The 26,980-nt window shown below is 45.2% G+C and overlaps 1 protein-coding gene across 3 annotated transcripts in view; it reads right to left on the reverse strand.

The window, feature by feature from the left end:
• Positions 1 to 2,131: 2,131 nt before the first annotated feature.
• Positions 2,132 to 26,980, reverse strand: part of Camk1d (calcium/calmodulin dependent protein kinase ID) — a 399,973-nt gene continuing 375,124 nt past the window's right edge. Inside the window, exons 7-11 of one of the 3 annotated variants that reach the window (XM_021215448.2) lie at positions 18,145 to 18,257; positions 16,248 to 16,326; positions 8,231 to 8,318; positions 6,407 to 6,481; positions 2,132 to 3,991 (exon numbers count right to left, since the gene is read on the reverse strand). In XM_021215448.2, coding sequence (XP_021071107.1) covers positions 3,899 to 3,991; positions 6,407 to 6,481; positions 8,231 to 8,318; positions 16,248 to 16,326; positions 18,145 to 18,257 — 448 coding nt within the window. In that variant the 3' untranslated portion in view covers positions 2,132 to 3,898. Of the gene's footprint in view, positions 3,992 to 6,359; positions 6,482 to 8,230; positions 8,319 to 16,247; positions 16,327 to 18,144; positions 18,258 to 26,980 lie in introns of all 3 variants that reach the window. The other 2 variants (XM_021215445.2, XM_029547469.1) reach the window with 2 other exon arrangements.

The following is a 26,980-nucleotide window of genomic DNA, read 5'->3' on the forward strand; positions in this document are numbered from 1 at the left end:
AAGCCTCAAAGATGTCTCTCATTTTCTGTTTTTCCCATCCATAAGGAAAATAAAATCACCTATAAGCAACATAGTTTGGTAAATCATCAGAGGACATAGTAATTATATGACAAATCCCCCCAGAGACAAAAAAAAGGTTAAGAATGGTCATAGAGAATGCAGAAGCAGCTTTAGTACAGGGGGGCAGGGTGTCAATGCAATAGTTCGACCCTTTGGCTTAGAAAAATACAGACACAGAGAAGCCATTGCACAGTTTGCTTTGTCCACAAAACCAGACTTGGCAGCCACATGCTGAACTGAATATTTGGCTTCCAAATGCACAGCCTTTGGGTTTGCAGAAGTAGAACCCATAAAGCCACAAGCTGAGCTGCTCCCACTGGAGTTCACAGGGAAGTCTGCGCAGGGCTAAGTCCTCCCCGATGATTATGAACATTGTGCTGGGAGAAGGCAGGCCAGGCTGTGGCCAGCATGCAGGGCCGTCTTCACAGTGGGGCTAGGCTCCTGTGCACACACCAGAGCTGCAGACAGACGTTCATGCACTGAGACCACCAAGAAGGGACCTGGTAGATGGGATGTGGCCTTTCCTCTTCCTCCTTCTCTTTGAGACTTGCCTGCCTCCCAGAGTCGAAGATTTCAAACTAACTTGCCCGCACAGAAATGCTTGTGGAGTTACCAGGAAGTCTGCCTTTCGAGATCTACTTTCCCAGCTTAGCTTGACAAACAAAACAAAACAAAAAACCAACCAACCAAGTAAATTACCTCAAAACTTTCAATTCTGAAAACCAAAGGATTGGAGTACCTTTTCTGCCTGCAGCCCCACCCTAGGACCAGGAAACCCCCTAAAGAGCAGTGGACTACATACAGATATATACATTGGTTTTTAATTTTGGAAACAAACTGAACAGTGTTTGGTCTGGAATGTGGTTAAGGGAAAGGGAAATTGTCAGAGTGTGAGAAGGGATGGGGACCCAGCACTGGTTTGGGAGGACATGCAAGGGGGGCCTGCATCTCACTTGCTGGAAGTAAGTGGTTATGCAATCCTGGGGAATGTGATTTCTGGTTATAAGAAATGGAAGGGGCTGTCCTTCATCCATCTTCACTTTCATTCCTCATGGCCCAGAAAATCCCAGCACAGCCCTTTCACAAATCCTTCAAGGCAGAGAGGTTCTGCCCCGAAGCTTCCTGCCCGCAGCCTGAGTAGTGTTTGGTCTCCTCAGTGTGAAAAGTCAGCTTTGGCCACAGTTCTGAGTAGCCTAAAGCTCTAAAATCCACAGTCCTTTCCACTGGGTAGGCTTTTCCTGCTCTTTAGACATGTTCAAACATGCTAAAACCATCAAACCCAGAACTCTGACCATATCAAATTTTGCATCCTATAGGAGGGGTCAAAACTCTTGAGAGGACCAACTGGTTTCATCTCCTGTGTCCATGTTGTACTTGGCCTGTGGTGTAAAGGCCAATTCTCTCTGCCATGGACAAGCTATCCAGTACTGAAGATAGAAACAAAAAGCATACAAATAGGTAAATAGAATCTCGGATTCACTGAGCCAACTCCTGTGTTTCCAGATACCACACTTAGAGATACCTAAAGAGAGGGTACATTCATTCATTACACTGGTACTGTACTTCTCAGCTTACATCACCAGAATCTGAGAAGAGTGGGGGAGCTAAGACTTTCTCACCCCCCTTACAGGTCTTAAGATTAAGTCCATTCTGTGTCCTCATATATTATTTATACTACTACAAAGTGGAAGTGAAACTTTAGCTTTCTACTACGATGACATTCTCAGAATAGAAGACTCTTCCCAGTGGCATTTATTTTCACCTTTCTTAAAACAGTAGGAAATGATGTCATGCATGGGCTTCCTGATGGCATGCTCAATCTTGCCTACTACTGGGCTGGCATTAGCCATCACTGCCTTACACAAGTTCATGGAGACCTGATGTGTCAAGGATGAACCAAGCATGGTTGATTGCAAGGTAGACACCTGTACTAGGGCTTACTCTTTACCTGTTCTGTAATTATTTGATTATTACACATGAGAACAGGGTAGACCAGATGTCTGAGTTTGAAATCGCTCTTATATATCTTGCACAGTGTCCTTTGTGGAGCTGCCCGTCTGGTGACAGTGTGTGTGTGTGTGTGTGTGTGTGTGTGTGTGTGTGTGTGTACACGCACTGGAGAGGGCTGGGAGCAAAGTGTAGGGGTGACAAGAATGACCTACTTGTCCAGCAGGAATTTCTATGGCTGGAAAGTACATAAAAAGGTCATGAGGACAACAGCCTGAGATGACAGCCCCCGAGTCATGAGGGAGACCTGTCACAGCCCATCCTGGCAGGCTACAGCTGACTGCAGATGAGGCTCAGGCTTTAGACAGACAAGAGAGCTGAAGGCGACCGTTGGCAAAACTGGCCTTTGAACTACCTGCCTTGGTCTCCAAGAGCCTCCTTGGAGAATGTTTGCCCTGGACTATGCTCTGGGCCTGCTCTTCCTCCGTATCTACCCTCTGTGCATGCAGGTCAATGACATGGACATTCCTGATTTTAGCCTTCAAGTTCCACATCCTGGAAAGTCCTTCAGTCCCTGTTAAACCAGGATATGCCTGACTATCACAGGTACCATTAGTTTTAGATTCCTTTGATGTAAGGGAAGGCTTGCGCACCAACCAGCTGGATCTTGCTGAGTCAGCCATCTCTGGGATGGACAGTATTCTGCTCATTTGATGCGTTTTTCCTTTCCACCTAAAATAAAAGGTTTCTTCTTCGAGGTCATTTCTGTCCCCTCTCTTGGGTAATGCTCATGAGAGAACAGGGTAAAAATGTTGGGGGGAAAGTGTGTGGTATAGGCCATTTGAAGGGTACTATTAGAAATGAATTTTAAAAAATTAAAACAGATACAGAGATTGGTTTTAAAAGTGCATAGCTGAGAACAGAGTTTCATCCATCATCCCCCATGAGAATTGAGGGCTGCGTGTGGTTCATTTAAAAAACAAGATGGCAGTCCATCCCTTCTTCAAGGGAGGCTCCTAAATCTTGGCACTGTGGGGAATCCCGTTCCTGGAGTGCAGTTCACCTGTAATGTGGAGCCTGAAGTTCAGAGTGGAGGAAACAAGCTTAGATCTTCTGTGGATGGTAAGCAGTTCTCAGGGGAAGCTGCCTGTACGGGTTTTCTGCTGGTTCCCTGCCAAAAGCCACCCGGTGAGAAGCCAGCCCAGCGCAGCTGCTGGGGTGACCTCTGGAAGAAGGAGGTACTGGGAGTAAAGGAACACCAGTAACAAGTGCACTCTTAGCAGTGGACACAGATTCTTGATCCTCTTAGAATTCGTAAAAAATACCCTCTGACCCTTCTGGGAAGGGGAAAAAAATCTCTTAAAGGTTAACGTAAAACCACTATTAAAAAGCAAATGATAGAGGTCATGTAACTAACAGAGATCAAAAAGACACATCTCAAAAGAAAAAAAAATAATTCCTAATGCACAACATGTACCAATATTTAAATAATCCAGTTGAAACCTTGATTTTTTTTTTTTTTCCATGAAAAAATACACCCTAGACGGCTGCCTACACTGAGAGAGCGGAAGTGGTGGAGTTGGGGGAGGGGAGCAAGAAGGTCCATTCAGTTAGAGCTTTGCAAGATTCGTATATACAGCACCAGATCCTGTGACGCCAGCTCCCCTTGAGTCAGTCAGTACAGTTTGTGAGAAATGAACACATCAGAATTGCAGTATAAAATATGGCCATAAAAAAACTTCTGTCTTCCAGTCCTATGCAGGCGCACCATGCAGGGTGGGTGGGGTTTCTGATGCAGGAGCTGCTCCGGCCAGGGGCTTCTCCTTCCCCGGCCCCGCCCCCTGGGTCCCACCTCCAGAGCCGGGTCACTTGCTTCCAGTGTGCCCTGTTGTCACAGTGGTGGGCCTGGGTCTCCTCTCAGCTCCGACTCCTGCGACCCCCGACGAAGAAGAAAGGAAACTACAGAGCGTGGAAGGTGCCAGACCTGCCAGGGACAGCAGACAAGAATTAAATTCACACTCCCCTTCCCAGAAAGAGGCTCAAATGTGCTGGGCTCTAGGGATGAAACTTGTATCTAATTGCTAGGCGGGCCCTCTACCCTCTACCCTCCACCCCTGAGCTATACAACCCGATCCTGAACTTTTGTTATCTTATTATAGGAAAATCTCTTCCATGTTTTATTCTCTGGTCCAACTTTTGGGTCCTTTTTTCTTTATAATTATAATTGCTTCGTATTTGAAGACTACGTAGTATGTCCATCATGACACATGATATCGGAGGCCTCATTTATTGAGCACTTTCTGTATACTCTTTGCTATACACTAGGATAGCATACTAGTGTAGCATATCTATATACTAGGCACTAAGATGGGTGTGGAGTATATAGCATCATTATTAGGTTGTTCATTTTTTTTAATTTTTTCATTATTTTAATTTGTGTCATGCTTATGAGTGTGTAGGTAACACATATGTGTACATGTATGTACGGGCTGGAGATTTATCTCAGATAGATATCCTCAGCCACTCTCACATTGTTTTTGAGACAATGAGTTGGTTAGGCTGGCCAGCAAGCCCTAGGACCTGCTTGTCTCCACTCCACACCATGCCTGGCTGTTTTACATGGTTCTCAGATCAGTGGATGACAAAGCACTTTACCAGCTGAGAAGAACAGATCATTTCTTACACAGCTCTACGAAGTAGTCAATTTTAGAATAAAAAAAAAAAAGTCTGTTCTGCCTTCAGGTCCAAATTCATATTCCAGGAAGCATTTTTTATCACAGGTCTCTGACTTCTATAAAATCTCCCTAGGCTCACATGAGACAGTTTGGGCCTGTAGCTGTGTGGCAAGTAGATCATGACTACTACATTCACCAGAGGAGGATGAGTCCACCCATGAATTCAAAGTCAGCTGACTTGTGGGATGTGGGACCTAGCTTAGGGAAGCAGGTCAGTGAAGGACATACCATTTGCCTAGATCTCTGCCCTGCTCTTTCCTGGCTGCCATGAGGCAACTCTGGACAGCAAGAGCTGAAACTGTGAGCCGATGGCTCACTTTTCTCCCTGTAAGATGTCTCTCGGGTGTTTTGTCACGCTAACAGAAAACTGACTCACAAAGTCACCGTATTCTACATCAGCTATTGTACAGCTTTGGAAGGTATACCACTGTGTATACTTGGACACTGAGAGAACCATAAAATAAAGTATTAAAATAAAAGTCACTGTGGATGCCATTGTATGAACCCTTAAAGACATGAATAATCAGCTGTGGCACCTCTTTTGGTCAAGGGTGATGAATAACAAGTGTAAGCAGTCCAGAGGCGTGCAGTTGTGTCAGAGAGTCTCTTGGGGATGCCTTGAGAAAATTTAATAACTGTGTATGAGTTAAGAATGGATAATAAGATTTAAATAGCACCTTATGGGGGGGAGGAGGAGGAAGAGAAGGAGGGAGAGGGGGAAGGGGATGAGGATGGGGATCAAACCCCGACCCTTCTTAACTTTGTTTCATACTAGGGAAACACTACCACCAAGTGACATCCTAAGCTTGTATTTCTGAGATGGCTTTACTGTGTGGCCCAGGCTGGCCTTGAACTTGGAATCTGTCACCTTCAGAGTGCTGGGATTACTGGTGTTTTGCTACTTTATTCAGCCATGGGATAGCTAGCTCTTCAGCAAAGAAGAGAACCCTTTCACTAAGCCAAATAGGAAGGTGTGTGATGCCCAGTGGTTGGGTTGGGAGCAGGGTGGGGGTGGGGGTGGGGAGCTGATGGGAACCTTCAAAGCAATGGTTTTGAAGCAGAGAAGAATCACCAGCATGGTCTAGTGGGAGATGAAGATGGGGAGTGGGGAGAATTACAAGAGTAAGTGTGCCTTCTAGGATGTCAGATCCTTTGCAATACAAAAGCATCCCTGTTGCTTTTATTGGGAAGCCACTTTGGTTCATATAAATAAGTTCAAATACCCATCATCCTCATAAAACAACAATAACAATAACAAAATGCAGACTGTGGAAATCAGTGCAACCAGGCCACGAGGACTCTACCATACCCTCCAGTCCATACCATGCAGTCCAGAGCGTGACTGAGCGATGAGGCAAATCAGAGGAAGGAGACAGACCAAGTACCCTGGCCTTATCTTTGGTTATGTGGTACTTGTGCCATGGATTTCTTGTCTACAAATGGGAATGAGATCACCTAGTGTGGTAACTAAATGTTGATGGTCTTCTGAGGGAGACTTGGGTAGATGGGTTAGATGGGTTAGAACGTGGTGTGGCAAACCGTCCGTGCTCAGCTCTCTCCTGCCCAACCCGGACTCATCTCAAAAGCCCGCTGAAGAATGGCGGTTTTGCTACATACGCACAATCTTTTTGGCTGGCCAAACTGAGGTTGCTTGAGACACTTGCATTTGAACTGTCCAGGCTGCTGCCGAGCTGGAGCCTCCGCATATGTCTCACGACGGCCGTGGCGTTAAACGCTTGCTGAAAGGTAGGGAGAAGGTCAAAAAGGTGGAGAGGAGGAGGATGACAAATTATTTCAGCTAGCTGGAAAACGCTCCAATATGGCTTGCTTTCACTTATCCAGAAACCAGAAGCACTGCAAAGTACCCCAGATATTCTCAGGACACTTCAGAAAGAAAATTTCTGTCATTCTTTTCAAATGTGCAAAATTTATTTAAATCTTTTACCCATCAAGATACACGGAGATTGAAATTTCACTTGCTTCTAGCATAAACTTTTGGAACAATTTCACAACAATTTTCTATGTAATTTGCAAAAAGGGACTTTTAGAATCAAAAGAATATATAATGCTATATACATATTATATATATGTATATTATATATATAATATGTGATATTTAAAAGTAGAGTCTATTTTTCTATAACTGTTACCTTGTTTTTGTTTGTTTGTTTGTTTGTTTTTTGAGACAGGGTTTCTTTGTGTATTTCTGGCTGTCCTGGAACTTGCTTTGTAGACCAGGCTGGCCTCGAACTCACAGAAATCTGTCTGCTTCAGCCTCCCAAGTGCTGGGATTAAAAGTGTGCCCCGCCACTGCTCAGTGGTGCCTTCTCTTCTTTTCATTTTTGGCAGTACTAGGGCCTGAATTTAGAGATGTGCATATACTAAACAAATATTCTACCAACTTTCTTTTTACTTTGGAATTATGTGATGCTTTTATTAAGCTGCCCAGGTTGGCCTTGAATTTGTAATCCTCCTGCCTCAGCTTCCTGGGTACCTGGAATTACAGGCCTGCACTGCCAGGGCTGGCTCTATAATTGATGCTATATATAATTGCCCTAAGTAATGGCATTACTTCTGATAAGAAAGTAAGTTAAGGGAATTTTATTTTATTTTTTTCTTTTTGAATCAGTGTCTCATTATTCAGTCCTAGCTGACCTGGAATTGACTCTGCAGGCCAGGCTGGCCAAACTCACAGGGATCAGCCTTTCTCTCTCCCCTGAGTGCTGCCTTTAAAGGCGTGTACTATTGTGCTTGGCTCAACAGAACTAATTTTGTTTCTGTTGGCGCTCACAGCAAGCCAGCCAACTTTTAATTACTGATGCCGATTAGAATACAGAGTTTAGGCAATCAATAAATGATCTTGAAATTTTGATGGTTTAAATTCATCATTTTTTTTTAAAAAAAATGAAATATTGATGAGCTCAACCCTGGTTTTGTGTGTCCTTTTCCTTTACCACTTTAATAAAAGGTAAAGGTTATTATTCAAGGTCCCAGCAAAATAAGGGAGATAAGAGAACTGTGCTGTTTAAGGGATACCAAACAAGTAAGATCCCACACAGTTGCTCTCTTTGAGCCACTGATGGGAAACATTTTACCCTTCCTACACTGTGATATTCTAATCTGTGTCTTAATCAAGAATCACTTAAATTTAGGTTGCCGGAGAGCTGTCTCAGTGGTTAGGAGCACGTGTGTGGTAGCTCACAACTGTTTATGCATAGACATACATGCAGGCAAAACACCCACACATATACAACAAAATAATAAAAAAAAATGTCTAGAAGAATAAGTTAAAATTAGAAAAACTCATCAAGTAATGTCCTGGGGATTTCCATCACCCCCACCCCACCCCCACCCCATCACACCACACTCCTGGCCTCCATGGGTCCCTTAGAAACACAACATGCACAAGTTGGAGAATCACTTTCTCCAGAGTGACTTAGACTCCCCGAGAATTAGGCAAACATGACGTAGGCACACCAAGGACTTACTCTCCATTTGCTCTTTGCAAAATTCTTCCGGATCTGGGCACTGACGGATTCATGAATGTTTTTGCTAAGGGCTGTGTCACCAGCAATCCTGAAACACAGGCAAAGAGACTTTTTTCAAAGAGGCTTCTTAGGCTTGGCCACAGAGTCCCACAGTGCTTTCTCTGGAAGCTTCATCCCACCTCCAGGGAAGCTGAGGCTGATGTCGGGTTGCTGACTGCTGCCCTTCTAGGCAGTCCTTAAGCCCATGCATGCCCAAAGCCCAAGTCCTATAGTGCCTTCTGCCTTCTACACCCTTCCCCAGATTCCGAAATGCCCTATTGGTCCCTCCCTACCTGACTCATGGTTTTCCTCTTTGAACTGTGTCCCCTGCAACATTAGACTCCATGACAGCTTGGGAACCTGAGTTCATGTCCCTTGGGTTCACTCTTCCCTCCTTACCAGCATTAGTCCTTCAGGGCTTCTTCTCTCAGCTCTGACGTTTGTACCTTAATTGGGCCTGGCTTCCAGTGTCCTTGTAGGCAAGGCCCCTACACACTGCCACCTCCAGTAACTTTAGCTCAGCTTGGCCCATGTTCTAGAAAGTTCCGTGCCCACTCCATTCATTGTCATAGGTGCTCTTGGTTAGTTCTAAACTTCTCCTCAGCTCCCTCCCACCTCTCTTCACCTTGCATCTCATTCAGCTTATAATCTCCTGCAGAGGTGACAGGAATTCTCCAATGTCACATATAACTCAGACCATCCTTCACCACATGACCCTTCTCTCATGCCGATACTGTCTTTTATACTTGTAAAAGTTGATTTTTTTTTTCCCTTCAGGTCATAGAAAACTTTCTTTGGCTCTAAGCCTAAACTTGAGCCTTCTATTTTTCTTCCTAAACTATTCTATATTCTAGGTTGGTCTTTGATATCAATGAAGGAAGTTATTGGATCTTTAGAAAATTGCAAGGCGGACTTCAGAATCCTGAACCACTCTTGCCTACCAGATAGTACCTGCCATAGGAGAAAACTTTTTACACCTCCCCACCCCCAGGTCTGGACTGCCCTGGACTTAAAGCAGGTCCGCCACTGCAGAGTGTCACTGTCAATGGCCATAAGACTAAGTTCTGGGGTTTCTAAGACCAAGTCTCATCCTGCTCAGTCTTTCTTTCCTTATAGAACTGTTTGTAGTCCAGAAACTAGACTGAGTCTGTGCCAGGCTAATATCCCAGCTCAAAGCAGCCTCCTCCTGCATCCCCACGTGTATCCCCCTCTCTTCCCAGAAGGGCTCAAAGGATGCTCGGAGATGAACTGAAATGAACCAAGTTTCCACTTTGAGCATCTCCCAGTTGCCTCCCTTCCCCAGGCACACATCAGCGAAACAGAAACAGCATCTGTGAGTGAGCAAATGCAAAAGGCAAGCGGCAGGTTCTGTGTCCTCAAGGCATCTTAACAAAGGCTTCATTCTTTCAGAGCTCCTGTGCATCGTGTGTGTGTGTGTGTGTGTGTGTGTGTGTGTGTGTGTGCGCACACGCATGCGCGCGCACATGCATGTATGTGGAGGCCAGAGGAGAATTCCTAAGGAGCTTTTATTTTTGGTTTTGTTTTTTCGAAAGTCAAGGTCTCTTACTTGGTTCTTGGGCTTATCAATTAGGGTGCACAGGCTGGCCACCAAGCTCCAGAGATCTCCCTGTCTCTTTCTGCAGCAGTGAGGTTTTAGGCAGGATCTGCCTGGCAGGTCCTCGAGCTTGAGCAAGAAGCACTTTATAAGCTGAGGTATTGCCATCAGCATCCTCCTGTACCATTTTTAACAGTTCTGGTCTCAGAAAGTGATGTTAATTCCAACAAACCAGCGGCATCTCTTTCTTGGAAACAACTGGGCCGAAATGATAGGAGCTGCTGCTGCCAGACAGAGCTGGTTCCAAACTGACGGCTTGGGGAAGTGGGGATCGGAGTGACTCAAAGACTCGGCTGCTGCATGCTTGTCAGTTGCCTGGTTCCCAACTCCCTGAGCCTTGGCCTGCTGTCTACACACTGCTCCTCATGCCTCCTGGGTGGGTTGTCACAGGCCAAGATATCAGGACAATGCTAACTCTGAGTTATTTAAGGGCTGGGTGTTTTTGCTCACTTTCCACAGTCTTCAGCTGTGCTGTGTATGGGTCAGAATCTAGCTGACAGCAGGTGACTCAGTGGTCCTGTTAGGCAGTCTTCAAAGTGGCTGAAGTCCAAGTGTGCCATTTAATCTACTATGTTTGACTAGGGGAACATTTCTCAGTGTTGGTGGATTCTGTAGGTCAGTCGTTAGGAGCTTGGTGGGGCTCCTCTTTTCTATGTTGGGCAAGGGGGAAGTACCTCTGTGTATCAGTAAGTCCTAATAAAAACTGCAGGGTTTAATGAATGTCCCAGTATTTCTCATTTTATGTTAGAATGCTCCTCCATTGCTGATATTTCACTTCTGACTCTCTTCTATTTTGGAACCTAGTGCTTTGCCGTGGTTATTTTACATTTCCGTGATTATATCTGATAATCTTTCAAGGCCAACAGTTTCCAAATCCAGCTTCAAATCATACTATTCAGAAGCAGTTAAATCCTATGTGTTCACACCACTCACTGGTATTAGGCAAGCTAACTCCTCCATAGCTAGAACAATCACTTTGTGTATATGAGCATGTGCACATGTATACAGAAGACAGAGCCAACAAAGCTGTCTTCTTTACTTTCCACCTTATTTTTTGAAACATCTCTCATTGGACCCAGGTCTTACCAACTCAACTAGACTAACTGGTCAGTGAGTTCTGGGCTGTACCTATCCTCACTTTCTTAGCACTGGGGTTATAGGCAGATAAAGCTGTGACAGAGATGTGTCAAGTTTGAGGGATTGAACTCAAGTTCTCATGCTGGTGTGTGTGTGTGTAGGTGTGTGTGTTTCAGACATGTTTCCTCTCTTTGGTTTTGCCAATTGGTCAAACTGGGCTTGGTGATTTCTGGTGTACCTCCCAACCATGGTTTCTTGGACTACTTCCCAATTCCCATGGCCAAGCAGAGTTAATGTATTTGAGAGCTTACAGAGAGATGGAGTCTCAGTCAATATTCAAGGATATGATGGTGACTTTTACATGTCAAGTTGGCTGGGATAGGGCACCCCAATATTTGAACATTTGCTAGTTTCTATGCTCTGGTGAAAGTATTTCTTAGATAATATTAGTAGACTTTGAATTAATTACATCACATGGGTGGGCCTTATCCATCAGTTGAAGGGATCGGTTGGGGGCAAAAAGCAAGAGAGTCTGTCTTAAGATTCTAGTTCACTGGGTCTCTCTGTGCAGTTTGGATTTCCTAGACCCCACCATTATACAGACAAACAATTGTCTTAATTCCTTAAAATAAATATCCCTCATGCTGACTGCCTTCATTTGCTTGCCAATTAAGCCAGAGATAAACACTCAGGGCACTCTGACCTGGAAATGAGCTGCACACGTGCTGCTGTGAAACACGCAGGGACTCCTAGCCTACTGTTTGCCACTTCCTGCACTCTGGCCATCAGCAAACAACTTGCATGTTCCTTATAAGGTACCCGCAGGAAAAAAGGCGAAACCCCAAATGGGAGTGGGCTTAGAAATATCTGGTAAATGGCACTGACTAGCTTCCTCAAGGACTGCTCTAGCAAGAGCCCTGTTCTATCTGGAGTGTGGCCTGCTGTGAGGTTTAGGAAAGCATGTGTACTTCCCAAGGGCTCTCCTCACCCTGGGTGGCTTGGATAAGAGGGAAGAAGTCTGGGATAACAGGAAGCTCTGGGGTAAGGAGTGGGTCAGGAGTACAGCTTTGAGAGCACAGAGCTGGTAAGGCTCCACTGCAGGCAGTTCCACTTCCCGCCAGCTCCCAGCTGGACACTCATTTGGCTTTGCCTGCCTGGGCAATTTTACCTGGTGGAGACAAGCACCACCCAGATGCAGGCAGATGTGGGCCTTGGGTGATGCCTGCATCAAATGCACGGGCTAGTATTTCCTGGTGTCTGGCCTCCTGAGAAGTTTAAGTATACAGTAAAGAAGGAAGAACTTGTCACGGGCCTTCTGATAAGGAGACCCTGGGCGGCACAGCTCCCGAGCGGCTAAGGATGACTTTAAATCTTTGGCCCTAGCTTGACTTCTCTTCTGGGTGCCATACTTCTTCAGTGTGTGCCTACCCTGACTCTCCGGATCTCATCATGGCTGGCTCACCTTGCCCAAATCTGATTCACCTCATGTAAGCCATACTTTCCCACTTCCCACCCCAAGCCTCTCCCAGAGCCTCCCTCCTCTCCGCTCTGCAACTTCCCGTCCCACATCTAAACCCTAGCTTTTCTTCCCTGACCTGCTATCTTGTAACCAGACAGAGCTTTATGAATGTAAATCTATTCTACCTGGCGAAGCAGTCTTTGGATCATGTAGGTGGGTTACAATTTTAAGATCAGCCTGGGCAGCTCAGAAAAGACTAAGTCATTTTTTTTTTTTTTAATGAAAATAGGGGTAGAGTTTGAAGGTAGGTTGCTTGCCTAGCACATTTGAAACCCTAGATTAACTTTTCAGTAGCAGAAAATATAAATAGCAATAGCAGCGGTGGCAACATAAATAAAATCTCCTTACCTCATCTAAACCCCATCAAGGCCATATTGCCAAAAGGGCAAAGTTAAATTTTTTAGGACACCAATAAAATAATAAGAGTTCATATAGGTCACAGATATGTTAAGTGCCAGGTGGTCTTGTCTGTTACATGTACTATCTTAACTAATCCCATGAAAATCCCTTCAGGATATACATTATCATATATGGCCTGGATTCTATGGAGGATGCCCAAAGGGTTCAGTAATTTAACTGCCCAGGAACAAGAGGTGGTGCCAGGCTGGTTCCCCACTAATCCTCACCCTCGCTTCTCCATCCATTTCCTGCCTGTCTCCTCTTACTCTACAATATCAAGAAACACCAAGTGCTGTGGTTCAATCCTGGACATTCGGGTTTAGAAATATTCTGGGCCCAGGTTACTCGTCTTGCTTGGAGCTCTGCCCCATCCCATGCGCTGGGCAGCAACCCTCTTCCAGTCAAAGACATGGCTTGACACTGGATCCAGTTGGGACAACTCTACTCTCCTGAAGTCCCAAAAAGGATTTGGCTTGTTTTTTTTTCCAAAAAAGAGAGACTAGCTTTCCCCATGAGAGAGAGGGGAGGAACTCAGGAGGCCTCACCCCTCCTTGAGGATCTAGAGGCAGTAAACAGTGCTGGAGGATGGGGAGACATTTTCTTTAGTGGTAAGGTGCCCATTTAAATAACTCCTCACCCACACTTATGTAAGCAAACCTAATTAAACTTGTTAACGAGTGCTCTCCCCCCCTCTCTCATACACTCATACATACACACACATACACACAAACACTCATATGCACGCACATGCCTGTGTATGTGACAAAGCCAAAGCCATAGAAGGGGAAATAGTGTGAAGAAGGAGCCAGAGGGAGGGAGGGGCGTGGACAAGGGGCGAGTAGTAGGAATAATGTGATCCCAGTACATTATGCACACATATGAAATGTCATAATGAAGCCTATTTGTTACACACAATTAATATATGCTAACAAAACTGTGTTAAAGGGCTGGAGAGAGCGTTCAGTAATTAAGAGCATACGTTGCTCCTGCAGAGGACCTGGGTTCAGGTCTCAGCACCCAAAGCAGGTGGATCATAACCGCCTATAAATCCAGCTCTACAGGGATCTGATGCCCCCCCCCCTTTCTGGTTACCATGAGCACCTCCACTTGTATGCAGATCCACACACATACATATAATTACAAACAACAAATCTTTAACAAGTTTAAAAATTTTTTGAAATGGAGACAGCAGACTTTAAGCTGCCTTCTATACTTTCTACAGAGTGGGGATAGATTATTGGAGGAGCATGGAGGAGCCAGGCAGTTCCCTCCTTCTCTGTAAGATAATCTCACAAGTCTGATGTCTTTAAAGGCCTACTGTGTGTGACATAAAGGAAAATTACTGTGTTATCATATTCATGGACCCACTAAGTGTTATCCTATACGTGGACCCACTATCTGAGGTTGCTAAGTATTATCAGATACAAGGACCCACTATCTGAGGTTACTAAGTGTCATCATATACATGGACCTGCTATCCGAGGTTACTAAGTGTCATCATGTAATGGACCTGCTATCTGAGGTTACTCAGAAGCATCTCAATGACATCCGATCAGAACCGTTCACTTTTCCTGAAAACACTTCCCTTGCTTCCTTACCTACTGCCGTCTGCCCATCATCTTTATACAATGACGAACATTCACTGTGGAGTCTGACCTTTCTGGCTAGAGCCCTGTTGTTGCCATTAGCTGACTGTGGTGTCTTTACTCAGTTACTATTTCCTTATCTCTGAAGTGAACAGAAAACCTACCTCCCAGGGTTATTGTAGAGAAAAAAAGGAGTGAATACTTTAAAGCCATCCCCAGAGTTCCAGGAACACAAAAGAGACTCAACAAAAGCAGGGCAGGAGTGTTGAATTAAAATTCTGTGAAACTGGGTTACCACAGTGCTTCTAAGTGGGTCCCTTGCAGAGGGTTAATGGCCTGGAGGAAGTGTGTGGAAGAGGACAGGCCAAATACAGGACAGTTCTCTATAGTGCTCCTTAGGAGAACTTTCTCCTGAATTAACACTGTGTGTGTGAGTGTGTGTGTGTGTGCGCGCGCGCGCACCCGCGCCCGCGCTATGCTGGAGAAGTAAAACCAAAGCCTTGTACATTCTAGGGAAGGGATCTATCACTGACTCCTCCCCCAACGGTCTCTATGTTTGTTATACTGGGCACTAAAGTTTACATGTTCAATACATTCAAAGGTTTCTGTGTTAAGAGTTTGGTCCTGGGGCTGGTGAGATGGCTCAGTGGGTAAGAGCACCCGACTGTTCTTCCGAAGGTCCGGAGTTCAAATCCCAGCAACCACATGGTGGCTCACAACCATCTGTAACATGATCTGACTCCCTTTTCTGGAGTGTCTGAAGACAGCTACAGTGTACTTACATATAATAAATAAATAAATCTTAAAAAAAAAAAGGCAACGTTTTTTTAAAAAAAAAAAAAAAAAAAAGAGTTTGGTCCTTAGCATGGCATTATTGTGAGGTGATGAAATCTTGTGAGGTTGGAGATTTTCAGGTCATGGAGGTGCCCTTGGAAAGACTATGACATACTGATCTCCTTCTCTTGTTTCCTGACTACCACAAGGTGGGCCTCTTGCTCCACTGTGGATTCCCACTGCTTGCTAGAGGCCCCACCACATTGGCACCACCTGAAACCTCTAAAACTGTGAGCCACAAGAGACCTTCTGTTGTCTAACGTTCATCTTAGGTGTTTTGTTATAGCAACAGAAACCTGACTAGCTCCCTGGATATCTTTTTCTACTTGGGAACCAGGTGGATGCTCACAGGTCTGTAATGAAGCAGACGTTTGTTCTGTCTGGACCCATGACTCTCTTCATGTGCACTAACTCCCCTATCTCTTAAACTAAGTCAGTAAATTACCGATGCTACTCTTAATTTTAAAGAGAGAGAGCTGAGACTTAGCAAGTCAAGCGTAAACCCAACATCACACTAAGCTGTCAGTGAACCTGGGCTCCAACCTTATGACATAGACACACACAGATAATGTGTGGGATACCAAAGAGCATCATTGAGTCCTGTTAGAGTTAAAGAAACACTAACTGGAAAAAGAAGTCACCTGAAAGAGGAATTACAGATGACTACCGCCAAGGAATAGAGTCTGTCCAATCCCAGTGCCTCATTGGGCGTTTTCCTTTGGCAAAAGCAATTCTCAGAATCGTCTATAAGATGAAAAGCTACCTGCCATTCTATATCCTTCTGGGTGTATCAGAGACTGCATCCTGAGGACACTGGCTTGGGAGGTGAGGACATGCACCAGGGGAAGATGGAGTGAACATCTGGGTGCTTTCATGAATAAGAGGAGTCCATAGAAAGTCTGCTTTGGGGGCAGGAGGCACGGCCCCCACAAAGGCCATGTTTCTTACCATGGGTGTCGAGCTGCCTGCTCACAGGTGTATCTTTTATTTGGGTCTTTCTCCATCAGATTCCGAATGAAGTCTTTTGCTGTTCCAAGAGAAAGAGGGAACAGAATCACTTTGAGGCTTGAAATAGGATGATTGGACACCCTTGTGTTTAAAGCATGTGTACCATTAAAAATACGAAACAGGCTTTTTACCATCCCCTATTGTTCCTTGAACACAAAAGACACCAGTACTCAGCTAAAAGCAGAGCCAAGACTGGCACTCCAAGGGGAACCCAGTGAATGGAGAGGTGGCAGAGCCAGGCTGGGACCCTGACTTCTGGCTCTAAGGTCTTTTCTGTTAGCTACTAATGATGCTTTTGGTTTAGAGAATAAAGGAAATAATCTTTATAATTGCATGCCTCTTCCATTCACCACTGCCTTAGAGATGCTTCGGGGACATCCCCTAAATGTGTTATAGACATCCCTGGTTCCAGTAAGCTCACTGAGGAGCTGTGAAGTCACCAGGTCATGTTGCTATGTTGGCAACACCCCAGAGGAGCATGTGCATTATACATGAGCTGACATCCCAGAGAGTTAGAAGCTAGAAAGCAACAGCCAGATGTGCCGTGGGGCTTGGTCACCATGGACTGGGCAAAGCTCAGAGTAGGCCAGTGAGAGTGGGAGGGACAGGGCTGTAAAACCTAAAGCTGATACAATATGCCAGCTTGGACCCTAGTGCCCTGTACAGCATGGCAGGATTTAGAAGGTGGAGGAAGTGGGCAATGGGGTTTCAATTAGGAGCAAATTACACGAATAATAAAAATGATCCGGGTGAGCAGATTAGCAGAGAGGGCCGTTCACTTCCCTCCTTCCTTCTATGGTCCTGGTCACCTCACCTGGGCTTGCCTTTAGTCTTTATCCTTTGGGAAGGTTGATGAGCTTCTCTGAAAGTATTCCACTGTGGTGCACTGTGGCCCAAATGTGGGCTCTAGACAATAAAATCATGACCTCAGCCAAGAAAGCCCCATCACACAAACCTTGACTGCTCTATGCAAGTATGTTTTACCCAGGACATGTGACTTCACAAATACAGTCTTGTCATAAAAAAGTAGGCTCCAGGAAAACTGGGGTTGACGGTCCCAGAGCTGCTAGGTACTGACTACATGAACTAAGGCAGGTTATTTTACCAACCCCCGGGACCTGCATTTCTATTATCAGTCTCATATAAAAAATATAAATGCCCATTTCCTGGCCCATTCTGAGGATTGGTGTGTGTGTGTGTGTGAGCTTATGTCCAGGTTTCTAACACTCAGCTCCTACTTGGTACCCATCCACTGCTAGCTAATAATACCTCACTACTTGAGCACCCATTTCAGGAAGAGTAGCTGTGAGAGTCCACATCCCTTGGCTTTATATAGCAAGCCTGTCCTCCAAGTCAAGCCTAAAGATGTAGCTAGCTCACAAAGCTTCCATGGGAGCAACCACAGACTGAACGCTGGTGGAGACCACAGTTCTTTTGTTGAGATCCTATCTCCATGATGAGGACATCTGAAATGGACCACTGGGAAGTGCTTAGGGTACTGTAGGCTGGGCTCTCACAAAAGACTGGAGTGTTCTTATGAAAGAGACCCAGAATGCCTTGACTCCGCCCCCTTCATGTGCAAACATACCAAGAAGACAGCTGCCTATGAATTAGAAAGCAGGCCTTCATCAGACATGCCGTGGACTTGATCCACTACTTCCAGCCTTCAGAACCGGGCAAAATAAATGTTTGGTATTTAAGTTACACAGCCTGTGTTATTTTATTACAGCAACCCTAGTAGAAAATGACAGATGCCTCAGGACCAGTCTGAGCCTCAGGGAACTTGACCATCTACATTGGATTGGTTGTCAGGATATGAAGAGGACGCAACACCCACCAGAGTCGGAGATGTCGTCCCAGTAGGGGGAATCAAACTCATATTCCGCCTTGAGGATCTGTTCGAACAGCTTCGAGTCATTTTCATCGTAAAAAGGAGGGTAACCACAGAGTCTGTAAGACAAGAGAGAGTAAGAAGTGAGTGTGGGCACAGCCACTGTTCTAGGTCTATCTGGGTCTGGAAGGAGTACATGAGCCATAGGTCAAATGAAGGGAACCCACACTCAATGTGCTGAAGTTAAATCTCATCAAAGGAGCCATGCTCTCTATACATTAACATGCCACAGGAGCAAAACCGTGACTCCCTAAGCAACAAAGAGATCAACTCCCATCATGACCAGAGGCACACACATGTACCCATAAGTCTACCATATGTTTATTTATTAGTGTGTGGGTATGGTGTGCTCGTAAGGGCACATATGTGCCACAGTGAGAGCGGTAGTTAGAAGACAACACTTTGGTACTGCTTCTTACCTTCTGCCTTTCTGTGGGACTAAGGCCACCAGGCAAACACAGCAAACACTTTTATCCACTGAACCACCTTGCCACCCTCTGTAACATTTTGCACAGCATTAACTGGAATCCTATGAACCCTAGAGAATCCGCAGGCAACATTCCATGTATAGATATTGTTAATCCTGTAAGATGGCCCTCAGCTGACAGGCCGGTGAAAGGAACCAACCAAAAGTGTACAGGCATTTCTGGACGCCTTCAGGTTCATTCTATTTAGGAAATTGCTAAAGGAAGGAGAGGACATTTTACAACCCAGTTATCACATTGCTAGAATGCATCCTGACCTGTGCATTATCGGCCCACCAAATAGGAACCAGAAATGCTACCATTTTGCCCATTGCAAGCATCAGTCATTCACAGGAGGCAGCTCAAGTTACCACACTGTAGAATCATAATACCTTAGCCAAGGCGCCACTGGGGCCATTTCACGGACAACCTCCTCATGGTCCAACTAAGATGCTGCTAGCAATACGTCAGAGCTCTGGAGAGACCAAGGGTCATTTGACAACCATGGCAAGAGTTGTCATATCAATTAAATTCAACCACTACAAGTCAGTCATTGACACAGTGGATTCTGGGGCTGACCATGTAGTGCAGAGGGAGAACTCATACTTAGCAGCTGAGAAAGTAATAAATAAAATACACATGAACTAAAATTAGAAAGCCATGCTTTCTCTTTCCAGTCTTGCCCTCAGTTCTAATGTTACCTTTACTAACAGTAAATACTTCCACATGAGTATATACTTCTGTGTATATATTGTTTTTGAGCTACATGGTTCTGTGGCACCATGTTCTCTCTTCCAGTTAAAACACTTAAGAAAGGGCTGTAACTTGCCTGGAACCCAGGTGGGACTGGGGTGGAGGGACCACACAACCTGAAAGGTAGTAAGTGAGCCCAGAGCAGAAGCAAGCAGTACTTGGCTTTAGGAGAGCCAAGAGCAAAATCCTATGACGCCGGTCTGGCTTCTGGGACCAGAACGCAGCAGCCACTGTGGGAGGCCTGACCCCAGGTTGAAGCCTGACCCAAAGCCAAGCCCCTTCTTCCCACATAGCTCAATAGTATCCCAAACATAGCAACAGCCTAGAGACCAGCTGAATGAGAACAAATGAGCAGACATTCATAGACTGCAGGTCTGTAGGGATTAGGCTATTGGTATCTAACAAACACAATAAAGGTCCAGCTAGTTTTCATTTGTTCCTGTCACTGGGGGCACAGCTGTGGCCGGCTACGGAAGGGACCGGGGGATGACAGTTGTCAAGGCCGAGAAGATTCTTCATTATCTAACTCACGAGTGTGTTTCAGAGGCGGGGTGCCTGGAAAATTTCATTTGTAAAGATCTGCTGTGGTAGGCAAAATGAAGGAGCCAGCGCCTCGGAAACCACCAAGTGCATACTTCACTGCCCAGGGAAACCCTGGGGCCACAGAGAGATGGATATGGAAATGTTTCCCACAGTGAGGACTTGGGGGGAAAAAAATAAAATGTTTGCATTAGGAAAAGCCAACAGAGCAAAATGTTAGCTTGTCTTTGAAAAGGCTGACATGTTGGATATGTGAGTGTTTTGTTTGTTAACAAGCGTGTTTTGTTTTATGATCTGCCTTTCTTTTTAAGGAAAAAAAATGCTAAAAATTTTTCAGGAAGGATTCCTTCTCATGCCAATATTCTTAATGTATATTCCAATTTCCTTTCATCTTAGCTTTATTTCCTTTTGTTGCAGAGAGGACTGTTCGTGCAGGTGTTCTGAGTAAATGAATCCACCTTGGGGTCTGAGTTAAAATTAAGAAAGAGAAAAGTGAGGACATGCCTCAGGGAGTAAAGTCTTGTCACACAAGCATGGTGACCTAAGTTTGAATCTCTGGAACCCGCATGAAAGATGGACACAGGAGCCTGCCCGTCTGTAACCCCGGCACCCTAGCACTTCTGTGGACAAACGCCAGAGGCTGTACTGGGCTCTGCCACTCTTCCCAGATGTCTTCCATCAGCCCTTGTACAGCCCATCTGGGACAAGCTGATGGGAATGAAGAGGGACAGCATTGTGGAGCTCAGTGGGTGCCAGAGGATGAGGGCTACAGCAGAGTGGCTGAAGGAGGAATGGAGAGGAGATGGGTGTCTGCTGCCCTAGGCCTCGTTAATTTGGCTCTTGGGCTTATGTTCCTAGAAGGAAGGCTGGTTTTCCCCTGGGTAACTGTTCTATTAGAGTCTAGCCCTATGTCTCTCCTCAACTCGCCATATCTACGGCTGTTTGTAGCCCAGTAGCAACAAAGTCCAGGATACCAAAGATCACACCATCCAGAATATAGTCCTCATAGCATGTACATTTTTTTTGAAAAAATTATTTATTTTATTCATGTGAGTGCATTGTCGCTGTCTTCAGACACATCAGAAGAGGACATCAGATCCTATTATGGATGGCTGTGAGCCACCTTGTGGTTGCTGGGAATTGAACTCAGGGCCTCTGGGAGAGCTGTCGGTGCTCTTAACTGCTGAGCCATCTCTCCAGCCCCCTGGCACGTACATTTTAAAGTGAACCAGTTAGCAGTATACAAGGTCAGAACTCAAGCCTGACCCCTCTGACTCCGGCTCTATGTTCTTTCCTCTTGCCCTTCGTCAGTAAAGGAGAAGACTTGAGAACTGAACCCCATACCTCATACTTGAGAACTGAACCTCATACTTCAGTTTTTAAACTCTCTCTGTAGGTCAGTTGGCCTGTATTCCATACCTTCACCTAGAAGAAGCACTCTAGAATGTGACTCTACCTTTCCACCCCCATCTCATTCCTTCTGGGGTGTGTTCACCAAGATGCTGCAGGCTAATTTCCTGCATATAGAACACTTACTGTATCAGGACTAATAGAATGTTGTGCACTTTGTCTGGGCTGCCCTTTGCTCGGCTCTGCCACACCCTTGAACAGTCTGTAAGATTAAGTTCTGACTTCTCTCTGGCAAGGGACCTGATAACAAGCAGTTGCTGCAGGGGACAGGGCTCTATGATGTCATATCCTCTCTGGGCAGAGCTCTGATCTGTCCACATGTATCTAGAGAGTGACTTTCTCTTTGTTTCTAGATTGTCAAGGTCTGGGTGTACCCGGAGGGTATGCCAGATAGATACTTGGACACAAGGACATGGCTGCCTTGTTGGCTGCGGAACTTCTACGGCTGGGCTTGGAAGCAGAGACAAAGGTTCAACATACAGGAGAGCTTACCACTGCCCTATTAATATCACCCAACATGACCCTTCCTGGACACCCCACTTGCAGGAGGTGCTAGAACAGTAATACTCCAGGCTAGAAGAACCTAATTCGCGAGCCTACCTCTGCGGGAAAATGGTCTGACTTTGTGGAGACTAAAGCGTGGTTTTCCATGGAGAAAGATGTTTATATAAGTGAATGTGAAAATCAGCAATGAGTGGCCAGCTGTGGCTGATCTGGCAGCATGAAATTTTTCTTGGAAACTGAAATGCTATAATAACATAGAAGCTCCCATCAAGATATCCATGAGTGCAACGTGGTCATTATCCTACATTAAGTTATATTCTTTGGACTGTTTATGCTTGGTCATGGATCTACATACCTGGAAAAGAGAATGTCTGCTAAAGGGATGTCCAAGTCATGGCCAGTAGTTACTTCCCTGTCTCTTTGTTTCCACAGCCTACTTGTGTTTTGGATTACCTCTTATATCCCTTAAATTATGTACTTTAGAGTCGCTGTTGCTCAATATACCTTTTGAACCAGAGATGAGCCACTGAGAGGACAGAAAGAAGTAGGGATGAGAAGAGGTGGGGGAACAGAACCAGCCATGCCCATGCTTGCCCATGCAGGGAGTGACTTAAATTTTTTAAAAATGTAGTTTACATTCTTGTGGTAAGAACATTTTATATGAGAGCTTCTCTCTTAATATTTAAGGGAATGACAAAGTTTTATAGATTGTGTTTTCTGGGTATAACAGGGTCTCCCTGCAGTGATTTGAATATAAAATGTCCCCAGAGATGCGTATCTTTGAACAGTTGGCTCCCAGCTGGTGGCACCATTTGGGAAGTTCTGGTACCTTTAGGGGATAGAGCTTCATTGAGGGAAGTGGCCCACTGGGGTTGGGTCTTGAAGTTTTATAGTCTGGCCTTATTTCCTCTCTGGCTCTTTGCTTCCTGACTGAAATATAATATGACTACCTACTCACTCCCTTGTCACCAATACCTTTTCCAAATTGTAAGCCCAAACAAACCCATCCTCCTTTAATGGCTTCTTGTCAGCTATTTGGCCATAGCAACAAGATCAATATATTCCCCAAGAGGTTCCTATGTTGAAGGCTTGTTCCTAAGATGGTGGCTCAATTGACAGGTGGGTGGATCGTTAAGGAGTTAACTGTATCATCAGGTTCATTGATTGAGGAATTTGTAGCTGAATGGGCACGTAGGAGGTGGCTATAGGAGGCAGGTCACTAGGGGAGGGCCTTTCAAGGTCCATCCTGTCCCTAGCCTTGTCACTTCCACTTCTGACCCCCACTTTCTGTAAAGGTCTCCAGAAGATTGCCTGACATCCATAGCATGCACATGTTTGGATGGGATACTAGAATTCAAATTACCTCATAAGTAGAAAGACTGGGGATGGCCAAGAAGAATACCAAGGGGGTTTGTCTCTCCGAATGTGCCAGAAAGTCCTCACATGAGTAACAATGTTCTCTTTTCATTGACCTGTTCTCCATCTGCTGTATTAGCAGACCCCCTTTTCTTGCCTTCTGACCCATACTGAACACAGGCTGTGACCACCACTGTCCACAGACTCCCTCTCCTGTGTCATACCTATCTTGCCTCAGCACAGGCTCCTTTGTGGGGGGGGGGGTCAGAAGATACATGACTGTTGGTCGGGCACTCCTCTGGCCATCCTCAAATGCTGAGTATCCACTATTCCTAGGCATAGAAGAAAATAGCCAGAGCGCCCACTGATATGGTATTACACTGTAGTTGGGGACAGGAGAACAGATGGTCAACATTAAACTCATCATGAAGTCAAAGCATTAAAAACTAGACATGAATGGTTAATTTAGAGCTGGTCTAGAGCAGCTACATTTCAACCTTAATCTAGATTTTTTTCCCCCTACCTCATTTTCTGTGCTGGGAATGCTATTATTTTTTTCCAGACCTCAGGACTGACCTGCCCAGTTGCAAAGTTCTATGTGTGTGTCCCTTGTCTGGTGATGTCTTTCCTGCCTCCACCCCATGCAATTTTACTCATTTTAGAATGTTCCATGCAAGGTACTACATCTCTCCTTTGTGCTCTTCAGCTTCCCAGGCTTTTCTGTCGTAGCTCCTGTCTTGGTTTGTATCTAGGACTCACCATCTCTGGCTAGACTCTGTGTTCCCCAAAGGCAGCAATCCTACCCTGCTCCGTTTTGCAATCCTGTACAGCCTGGTACAAACCTCACCAAAAGCTTGTTGGAGGAATGGCTCCTCAGACGCCTTCACCTTTCTCAGACGACCATCCTTACCCTGCTCACTTCTCTCTAAACAAGTTCCATTCTTTAAGAGCCAGCTCAAATCTCATCTCTTTTTTGGGTCTTTTCAAGAAATTGTGAAAGATTATATTTTATGACTGTGGTTCCAATGTTTAAATGTTCACTCTGCTGATAAGTTCCAGGGGAACAGATACTATGTCATAAATGGTGTTTCTATGGGGTTTGGGGAAAGGCCCTCACTGTGGTCTTGAACTCATGATCCTTCTACCTCAACCTCCCCAGGGCTGTGATTATAGTAGCGTGCAATGGCTCTTTGGTGTCCTGTACTAGCACTCAACATTTCTCAACTGTGCTCTGATAAACAGAAAATGCTTCATTAAAACATTTATGCATGTAAGTATATGTGCAAGTATACATACTTGTGCATGTTGTCATAACACACACTTGAATAGTCATATGACATCACTAGGGGTATAGGCCAATGGTAGACTACTTGCACCTAGCATGAATGAGTTCCCTGGGTTTGATTCTAGCACCCCACCCCTAAATAGGGCTGAACATTTTAAAATGAGTAAAATTGCAATTACAACTATGTTTTTCTGAGCACAGTAATCTTTTTACTTATTTTCATTTTTGTGGCAAAGCACCCTAATGGTCAATAGAATAGAAACAATCTTCTCCCAGGCAAATGAAATGAACCTGGGGAACTGTCAACCAAATATCACCCAAGCTCCCATATGCCTAGTGTCTGACAATATGTTCCATGCATTATGTTCCCTCTATGTAGTTCTGTCAGAAGCTAAGCATCCCACTGGTGACAGAATTCATAGGTGACAGGAACTGTTCCCAGCCTGAGACCTTGAGTCAAACACTTAGAGTTTGATTGAAGTAGACTTCACAGTCAAAGAATTTTATCCTAGGGCCAGAACTCATTACTCCTCTCTAAGACACTAGGAAACTGACTCCTAGAGAGAAGATGGTCTTAGGGCCACAGATAGTTGCAAAACCTGGGTATGAATGTGAGGAACTGGCCTAGAAGAACTAAGGCCATTTTGATCCAGTTCTACAGAGAGATATGGAACAATTAAATTGTGCACACTGTTCATTATATAGCAATAAGTAAGGCAGGACTGAGTCTTGCTTTCTACAGTCCCTTAGTCCAGTCTCACTTAAATGGAACAGATGGAACATTTAGTTTTCTATAGTAAATTAAGCATGCTGAGTATGTATGTCTTGTAGAAGTTATAAACGATAGCCATCATCCACTGACCATTAATCAAGCACTAAGACTAGAAACTCTTTTGTTGCTGGGACAAAACAGTGATGAGAGGAAAGAAGGAAGGGTTCATTTTGGCTCCTGGTTTGAGAGTACAGTCCATCATGGTGGGGCAATAGGAACATGAGATGGGTGGTTATTTTGTGACTCGGCTTCCTCCCATTAGTCAGTTTGTTGCTGCAGCCCACGGAACAGTGTTGCCCCCATTAGGGTGAGTTTTTCCTTCTCAGTTAAAGCATCCTAGCAGATACCCCTCAAAGATGAGATTACGAGGTGATTCCTACATAATTAAGTAGACAATGAGGATTAACACTCACGTCTTACACACACTCTGCCTCATTTGATGGATATTTATAAGGAGAAATGCTTTTCCATTTACAGATGAGGAAGGTAAATGCATGAACAGTTGTGTAGCTTAATGGACAGAAGGAGAACTTTAAGTCTCTCTCTGTCTCTGTCTTTCTGTCTCTCTTCTCTCTGTCTCTCTCTCTGTCTCTCTCTCTCCCTCCCTTTTTGTTTCTTTCTTTCTTTCTTTCTTTCTTTCTTTCTTTCTTTCTTTCTTTCTTTCTTTCTTTCTTTCTTTCTTTCTTTTTCTGTCTGTCTGTCTGTCTGTCTGTCTGTCTGTCTGTCTGTCTGTCTGTCCTTTTGAGTTAAATCATATCAACCTTTAGATATCCAGCAATGGGTGGCACTGTAAAGATGGGGATGTACCAAACATGTGCCCTTACTTGATCTATCTGCCTCTGAAGTCAGAGTGTCATGATTTTGTACATGATAGGTCTGGAAACAGAGCTAGAGAAGAGGTCATATAACTGACCTAAATAAATAAATAAGTAAATAAGTAAATAAGGGGTGGTGAGCTGGTATAAATCAATCAATCAATCAATCAATCAATAAGGGACGGTGAACTGGTCAACCTGGTCCCTGGTCGAGCATAGACCTGTAACCATAAGGTATGGCAGGTGTTCAGCCAAGACTCCTGGGCCTCTGGATCCTGTCGCAGCTACAGCCTCCCCACTACCCCCAGCAGAGAGGTGTGTGGCCATCAGTCACATAGGCAATGCCCCAAGCTAACTAGCCCTGTGTCTAACCTCCCGCCAGAGGCCTCCCTGCACTCAAGCCACAGCTTCCACCAAACCAACCTACACACCGAACCAGCCAAGGACTCTTGTCCCCATGGTAACTGGCTGGAGCTCTCTCCTTCCTGCCCTTTTCCCTTTGGCCCCCGGGGCCAGAGTCTGTCTGCGGGGCCTCCATGGGTTCTCAGCTCTTCTGAGACATCCAGCGGTGTCTGCAATGTCCAGGACTGAGAACCTGATGTCCCTGGGCGCCATGCGGCCCAGAGACCCCAGAACCAGCTCTTCCGCTGTACCCAGCGGCATTTGTGGTACCTGAGTCTGAGCCCGATTCCAGGCAGTTCTGTGGGTAACCCAGACCTTTTCCCACCCCTGGGGCAGGGTCCTGCGGCTTCTCACAGCCTGACACCCACCTAGCGGTTCCCATGGGGGGCACACAGTCAAAACTCCCTGTGTCCACCTTGCCCAGCGGCCCTAGCCCTGAGCAAATGCGTGACCCCATTTTTTAACCCAGAGAGAGAGGGAG

Source organism: Mus pahari, chromosome 16 (assembly GCF_900095145.1).
Source record: "Mus pahari chromosome 16, PAHARI_EIJ_v1.1, whole genome shotgun sequence".
Taxonomy (NCBI): Eukaryota; Metazoa; Chordata; class Mammalia; order Rodentia; family Muridae; genus Mus; species Mus pahari.